This window comes from Palaemon carinicauda, chromosome 21 (genome assembly GCF_036898095.1).
Source record: "Palaemon carinicauda isolate YSFRI2023 chromosome 21, ASM3689809v2, whole genome shotgun sequence".
Lineage (NCBI taxonomy): Eukaryota > Metazoa > Arthropoda > Malacostraca > Decapoda > Palaemonidae > Palaemon > Palaemon carinicauda.
The window spans coordinates 102,428,766-102,437,640 of record NC_090745.1 but is presented as its reverse complement, the minus strand read 5'-3'; the positions used below and the strand labels follow the sequence as shown (position 1 = coordinate 102,437,640).

Below are 8,875 nucleotides of genomic sequence, written 5' to 3'. Positions count from 1 at the left end.
GGTAATCCACTTAGAATATCTAGTTTGAAGGTTTAAAGGTCACTCATGAATGGCAGAGACAGGGGACAGTGACCCTGCTCTATCAAGCACGACAATGCCCTAGTGATTGGCCATATATACATATGATCAGCGACCAAGCCCCCTCTCCACCCAAGCTAGGACCAAGGAGGGGCAGGCAAAGGCTGCTGATTACTCAGCAGATAGACCTATAGGCTCCCCCCAAACACCCCATCCTTAACTCACAAGGATGGTGAGGTTGTGGCGACCAAAGAAACTAACGAGTTTGAGCGAGAGACTAACCCCAGTCTGGCGTTTACCAGTCAGGGACGTTACCACATCGGCCAACACAACCCATATATATTGATAATATATCAAAGGGATTAAAATAAGCTTTTGTTGATTTTATTATTAACAGTTGAGGTAGTTTGGGATTTGTTTCCCATGTGGCGAATTGTTTTAAATTATGAAAAGTAATAGATGAAGACAATAGTTTGGCATAATTTGGCAGTAAATGGAGAGCGTGGTCTTGTAAACAAATACCAAATATTCAATTTTAAATTACATTGACATTGAAAAAAAAAGGGAAGATAAAATTTATGGATAGTAATTGCCATTATCCAATGTACTAACCTAATAATAAATATTCTAATCATACTTAACCAAATAACTTCCGAATTAGATTACTGTAAAGGTAATATTGACATAATAGCGACGAATGCTTCCAATCGCTTATTCAGTTTGTGAATAATTCCCAGGTCAGATGGGATTAAAGGAAGATATAACATGAAATTGTCCATGTGGTTTCGTTCCCAATGATATCTAGCTATCTGTTGCCATGTTTCTTATCACCAAATTCTTTTCAAGATTATTTGTATAAGAAATAGTCTATCGTATCTCAAGACAAATAATCATACTTCAGATTCATTATCGATAGGAAAAAAAAAAAACAAGCGTAAATGATACAAAATTTGACAGGTAATTCAAGACCTTCATTCTTACCTAGATATCACTTACTGCTCAACTCGCGTCCCGTTTGGAAGGCTTACAGATCGTAAGTTATCATTTAATATTTATCTATCTATGCCTTGTACTATCAACATCAAACATTTCTAGGAATTTTTATCATTGGTTCTTTCTCTTAGAAATTAATATACTTTATACCTTACTTTTATTGGCCCTCAATCAGATCTGAAAGATATTATTAGATGTTTAAGGTTTGAGCCCTTTTAACTTCTAGTAGTTGTAGAATCACTGAAAGTTAAAGTGAATTTTTTCCACCATCCTACTTGGAAATATTAAAAAAAAAAAAAAAATTGAGAATCCCGAAAGACAGTAGATATTTAGGCTTCAAATGCTGTAAAAAAAAAAAAATAATTAGGTCTCTTCAAATGTTGCAGGTTTCAAAGAACCCTCCAGTTATCGAGACAAAATGTATCGAAAGCTAATAGCCTTGCTGTGGCCGATCACATTAGCAAGTGAACTTATTGCGGGACAAAATGCCAGCAGTACCCTTACCTCCAGCACAATTCCTTCAACAACAACAGAACCAGTCTATGATTGCCCCGCTGCCGAGGAAATATCGCCCTGTTCATGTCATCTCCTCGGGAAAAATCAAATGGAGATGGACTGTTCCAATGTTCAAAGTGGAGACGAACTCGGGAGAGTTTTCAGCACAGAGTTCGAACTATCCGATTTTGTTCGACTGATAATAGCCGGAAACTACAACCTAACTACCCTGAGAGAGGGTGATCTAGGAGTCTCTTCATTCAAAGAAATATATATAATGAATGGAATCCTCGTTGAAATAGAAGACCTGGCTCTGGTAGGTAGTACAGATACACTAGAATACTTAGATCTGTACAACAACAACCTTCAGACAATGCCAGCAATTTCAACTTTCAGCCGTCTGTCTGGAGTTAATCTATGTGGGAACTACATTACGGAATTTCCTGCACTAAATTCTATGACATTGAAGAATCTTGATTTCATTGAAAATCCACTGGTATCTCTTCCATCTGATGCATTCCAGGGTCTTCCAGCGGTAGAATATGTCTTTCTTGACCGTTGCAACCTGGAAGAAATAGCTTCAGGCGAGTGTAGACATGGTTTCCTTCTTTTGGAGAGTTGACTGACTTTCAAGTTAATTCAAGGGAATATGCAAGATATGCTAATATCTCATTTTCATCTGAATGTTGGTTGGAAATTCGTCTCCAAGCGTATCCATTACCTGCTACCCTTTGTTTGGAGTAACTTTCATGTGAAATGAAAAGGGATTTTAAGTAAAATAGTCCACTTATTTATCTTAACTTGAGCACTGCTTGTAACAAAACACTTTAGCTCATCATATATTCCTTATTAGAATCAGGTACATATCTCAAACAAATTTCTAAATAAGTTCAAGTTTAATAACAAAAAATAATGACGAAAGTAACGAAAGTTTTAGTTTTCCAATATTGAAAAAGCAGCATTATTTACCAATATAATTTACGACTTTTTCTTCCAGGAACGTTTGCAAATAATCAAAAGCTTTCCTACTTGAGTTTGGATGGGAACAATTTGAGGTCTCTTCCACTTGATGCCATTCAGCTTAGTGGAATAAAAAGCTACTTATTTCTTCAAAACAATCAACTAGGCCAGTTAGCTTCTGGTTCGATTTCAGGTTAGACACACATTTCAAAATCAGTTACATTTCCGTTTACTTTGTCAGAGTAGCTTGAAGCTCGTGACTGACGTTTCAGTATCATATTTTAGGGAACACATTCTAGGGTACTCTCACATTATTTCACTAACTATAACTAACTTTCACATGTTATTTGACTGATTATAACTCTCACATACTATAACTCACATATTATTTGACTCACAGTAACTAACTCGCATATTATTTGACTCGCTATAACTCTCACATATTATTTGACTGACTATAACTCTCACATATTAATTGACTGACTATAACTCTCACATATTATTTGACTGTCTTTAACTAACTCACACATATTATTTAACTCACTATAACTAACTCTCACATATCATTTAACTGACTATAACTAATTCTCACATATTGTTTGACTGACTATAACTACCTCTCACATATTTGACTGACTATAACTCTCACATATTATCTGACTGACAGTAACTAACTCTCACATATTATTTGACTGACTATAACTCTCACATATTATTTGACTGTCTTTAACTAACTCTCACATATTATTTGACTGACTATAACTAACTCTAACATATCATTTGACTGACAATAACTAAGATTAATCTTTCATGGATTACAAAACTAACAAATAAAAAACTAATGTAAATATCCAAACCACAAATAGCATTTAAAATATAATTACTAACCAAACTGAATTTCCTCGTACAAATGTCACTGCTCTGTACGAAAAAAAAAAAAAAAAAAGTACTTATGTCTACTTGTCCCGGATCCTCAGCATAATCATTTTCATGCAATTAAACCCAAATCTTACTTTTACATATCCAATAATCACTTTTTTAATATCAGGTGTCACAGGCATTATTTACATGAATGGAAACTCGCTGACGGAATTAAACGAACACGTATTTCGGCCAATGCTCGAAAACAACGCCGATGTTTACCTAGCAGGTGAGAACTTAATTGCATTATGATTAAAATTTTGTCAACGAATTGTTCAGCTGATGCTCTCAGATTTGTACCGAAATACTTTATATATCAAATAAATTAACTTTGAAATATACACACAATTTACTTGGGTGTCGTTGGAGTTTAAAAAAGAAAAGATTCCTCTTGTGTGTGTAATTTCATCGTCTAACCACTTTTCTCACATTTTAATTTTATTCAATTCTTCTTTTGGTTTACATTTATCTGTCATCTGGTGCAAAGAAAAAAACCTACGATCAAAACAAAATTATGTGATGATATGTTGGAAATATAAGATGAAACAAAATCAGACTTCTCGATATGATTAGGTTTTATTCAAAATTTAAGGTCATCTAAGACGTCGGTTATCAAATTAGCAATTTTAATTTATCAGTTTCTAAGTTAACTTTATTTCAATAAACTTTAACACAGGCAACAATATTGAAAGGATCTGTTAACTTAAATAATATGCATTAAAAGTAATTACCACCCTTTATAGTCTATATTTTTAATCATAATCTAGAGTTTCACTCAGTTCTCAGATACTGTATATCAATGTGCATAAATTCAACATATAAACGAAGTGTTCGTATCCCTAGAAAGATTAGATGACTGATATTTGTCCAATTGTTTAAAACAGCACTAAGCCAAAACACAGGGAATAACAAAATAAACTTTCACTGAACTTGGATGATTAATATTTGCCCAATTGTTTAAGAGCACCAATCCCCCCCCCCCCCCAAAAAAAAGCAGGGATCGTATCCTTAGAAAGATTAGATGATTGCCATTTGTCCAATTGTGTTTAAATGAGCACCAATCCAAAAATCACGGAATAACAAAATAGTCTTTTACTGAACTTAGATGATTAACATTGGCCCAATTAATATATAAAAAAAAACAGGAATCGTATCCTTAGAAAGATTAGAAGATTGACATTTGTCCAATTGTGTTTAAAGGAGCACCAATTAACCAAATAAACTTTAACTGAACTTAAAGATAATCCCTTCGGGTGTGGGTGCGACATCGCTTGGCTGATCCTCAACCAAACGCTGCTTGATGGCTTGGCTGATTCGCCGAGTTGTGAGGATGGAACATTCTTCGTTGATTTGGATCCAGCTTATTACGAAGCCATGTGTTGACGTACGAATCCAGGAATAACATACGATGCATAGCTCTCTCTCTCTCTCTCTCTCTCTCTCTCTCTCTCTCTCTCTCTCTCTCTCTCTCTCTCTCTCTCTCTCTCTCTCTAGCTTCTTTGATAACATAGAATACAAATTCCGGTATTTATTCTAATGCACTTACTGAATCCATAATTTGATAACTTGTTGAGGCACTGGATGTTCAGCTTTGAAACCAATCTCGTCCACATATTGCAAGAAATAAATATATTTTCTAAAAGGTATAAACCATTTAGGAAAAATAAATATACTGCTGTGTACAAGATGATTTTTTGTCCTTAGTCAAAATACATTAGAAAATATATCAGAGAGAGAGAGAGAGAGAGAGAGAGAGAGAGAGAGAGAGAGAGAGAGAGAGAGAGAGAGAGACTAGAAGAGGTGAGCCATGTGATGTTTAGATCTCTTAAAAAGGATAAGAAACATTTCTTTTGATATAATGAAGTGTGAATGTTGAGTGCAATGGAAAAAAAAATAGGAAGTTGTAGAAATTAACTGCATTTGTATCCCAGGTAGCATCTAATAACAAGTTGAAAAATTGTAGATATGCATAAGTGACAACTGGGTTGAAGAACGGTGTCGTCAGAATGAGGAAATCGATGGAAATACATCGAGTAAGAGAACTGCAGAAGAATGCATAAAATCATGGATAAAGACATAGATGAAAACTTGGGGCAGAGATTTCGGCCAGAAAGAGTGCAAGACAGAAGAGAGCTTGGATAACTTATATCAAAATATCCAATTTCTGATTTGTTTAATCAAAGTAGTATTTTCCAATGTATTTCCCAATGAAGACTATAAAATAAACAATACTTTTACCACTAGAATTATTTTGGTCAATGACATCTATTAAATATTCATTTCATGAGGACACATTGTTTAAGCAATATTGGAACATTTGATTTTTTTGGCATCGCAGCAACAATGATTTTCAACAGTAAAAATAAAATCACTCGATTTTTTAAAACTTGTTCCAACAATGCAGAGAGAGAGAGAGAGAGAGAGAGAGAGAGAGAGAGAGAGAGAGAGAGAGAGAGAGAGAGAGAGAGAGAGAGAGAGGAGAGAGAGAACTTTAACTATGGGAATTCTAGCATATTGGTTTGGCGGTTTTTCACCACTGTAGCTTGCTTGCTTCTCTTGTTGGGTGCTGCAGAGCTTTTGTTGCTGTTATTTCCAAAAGGATAAATATCTTAAAATGAATAAAAAATTTCTGGTGTTTAAATTGCCTCGGCTCTCAACTTCCTTTTTTGATGAGGTAAGGAACGTAGTTTAATGTAAAACAAAGTGATACTATGAAATGGAATAACACCGTAGTTGAGACAACTAAGCTTCCAGAAGATAATACAGAGAAACATTTGCAATGAAATGTAGAAATCTATTTGCAGTCTTGGAGACTTTATGAGACGAAGAATTATTGAATAATGATGTGAAATTAAGAAAATATGTCAGTTGGTATCGAAGTTTTGGGACATGCAGCTACATGGAGAAAGCCATGGATATCAAATGATACTACAAAAAAAGGAGACAAGGACAGAAATTGATTGTTGAAAGTTTCCAAAATAGTAATGAAAACTACAAGTTAGAGTATGCCAAGTATTCCAGTATCGACAGTGAGGTCAAAATCAAAGCCAGGAATGACTGCAGAGAATATTTAGACAGGAAATCAGATGAAGCTGATAAAGCCATGAATTCAGGGAGCGGCTATGTTGTAAGACTCGCTCATAGAATTATTAATGAAATATCTACGGGGCAAAGATGAAGAAGTATATACCAATACAAAAGATAGAAGGATCTGTTACAACAACACAAGTTAAAGAAAGACAAAGATGGATGGAACACTTTAGTGAGGTCATGAATAGAAGATATTAGGGGAATAACTTCATTGATATACCTGAAGCTGATGAAGACCTTGATGTGCCCATGAATGAATTCAGTGTGTTTGAAGTCGATGCTATCATTAAAAAACGCAGTGGATGGAAAGCTCCTGTTACTATGGAATAGCAGCTGATGATACAGGGTGAAAATGAAGTGTCTCCCATAATGCTTACAAGATTATTTTGTACAATGTGGCATGGAGAAGCAAAACCTGTTGGTGAACATGGCAAAAAGGAGACCTGACTGATTGAAATAATTACAGAGGTATCACACTTACGTCAGTTGTCATGAAAATATATAGTATGCTCATTCTAAAGAGGCTAGAGAGAAAGATTGATAAAAAGCTGAGATGAACAAGCAGGATTTAGAAGGTAGAAGTTACACTGACCAAATTTTACTTTTGAGACATGTACAGTAATGCGTACAATAAAAAAATCCACTTTTGATGGCATTTGTGGAATATGAAAAATCCTTTGATTGTGTGCACCGTCAATTTTGTGGAGAGTCCAGCTTTATTATGGAATTCCTCCTAAATATGTAAATTTGGTTAGGTCTGTTCATGAGCATATCAGGCGCAAAGTTAATGTTAATGGAGTCCTATCAAATGAATTTCCAGTGAACAGCGGAGTACTCCTAGGGAATGTATTGTTAACTATGTTGTTTTTCCTCCTCATCAATTCTGTAATGTGTAAAACAGTTGGAGATGGTGGAGAAAGAGTGGACTGGACTGGTAATAGGAAATTACTTGACTTAGAGTATGCTGATGATGCTGTTCTCATTAGTAGAACACCACAAGATTGTCAATGCTTGGTAACCAGAATGCATGAAATATCACACGAGGTTGGGCTGAAGATAAATAGAAGAAGACAGATGATGGTAACAGATTATGCAATGCAAGATAAAATATCATTGGAAGGAGAAAAGATTATTGAGGTAAAATAATTTCAGTATATAGGAACTATGATCCTAATACAGGGTCTTTAAATTTAGTTTAATGAAAGATTGAAAAAAATACAATGGCTAGGTTACGTAAAATTTGGAAATCAAATCGCCTGAAATTACATATAAAAATCAGGCTATATATCAGTTCAGTGAAAACTGTGATATCTTAGGGACATGAGTCATGGTATTAATTAATCTATTTTCAATTTAGTATATATTTTGAATATATATCAAATGTATGCTGGCATCACGAACTTCTGTTAGGTTGACATGTTGACAATGTCAGTTCCAGGTCGTTTAGTGAGGAAACCAAGCTAGTTTTTTTTATAACCCCTCCCCCTTGCTCAACATATCTTGCCTTTTTGTTTGTTTTACCATCATTTAAAGAACCTCTTAATTGCTGTAAAAGAGGAAGGGAGCTGCATGACGGCATAATTTGGTAGTAAATGGAGAGCGTGGTCTTGTAAACAAATACCAGAGCCCTTTTCGTCAATTTGCATAACAGATGATGATGAAACATCCACACTTCTGATCACCACCATAAATAGCTGCTCTTACAATTTTTCGCATATAACATGAAAACATGCCTAATCTATTTTCTTCTCTTATGCTACTAATGTTTTCATTTTTATCATAGATTTCCTATTATCACCCACTTTTATCTACTGTTTCTAATGTCTATTTCTGATGACATTTCAGACAGATATAATTTAATTTGAAACCTCAACACTCATGCAAACAACTTAAATACTTCCGTTAAGTATTTATTTCAAAGACAGTTTGATAAACACTTTCATGCAAACTTTACAAAGTCTCTCCTAACAAAAACATTCTTACAGTGAGATCATTTTGAACTGCAATGGAAAATCCGGCATTCATAACTGGTGTTTTTGCAGAAGAGCGCTTATTATTCTTTCTGCTCCGTCTCGCGAGAGATTAAGGTCATAAATATTCTGAATGACAAAAGAACCTCTTTTCAAAAATATTGACGTGTAGGATTTTCTTTCACGTTTCATCTGTCACTTAATATAATTCTTGACCATTAGGTAAAATGTCATTAACCCAGAGTATTTTTCGAGCAGTAGAATCCCACTGTGAAAAAATATCAGAGGTAGTTCGTTGGCCAAAGCACCAGCCACCCATTGCGATACTACCGCTAGAGTTATTGGGCCTTTGACTGGCCAGACAGTAATATTCTCCTGTCCTCATACACCTGATAACATTAAGATTATTACACAATTCTTCTTCGCTC

General features: G+C 34.8%; 1 protein-coding gene across 1 annotated transcript; it reads left to right on the top strand.

Moving 5' to 3' along the window:
• Window positions 1-1,393: 1,393 nt before the first annotated feature.
• Window positions 1,394-4,873, top strand: LOC137614727 (oplophorus-luciferin 2-monooxygenase non-catalytic subunit-like). Its single transcript, XM_068344400.1, has 4 exons — window positions 1,394-2,090; window positions 2,504-2,659; window positions 3,515-3,616; window positions 4,628-4,873. Exons 1-4 carry the CDS (start codon window positions 1,430-1,432, stop codon window positions 4,768-4,770), a joined length of 1,062 nt encoding a protein of 353 aa, XP_068200501.1. The 5' UTR covers window positions 1,394-1,429; the 3' UTR covers window positions 4,771-4,873.
• Window positions 4,874-8,875: the final 4,002 nt, after the last annotated feature.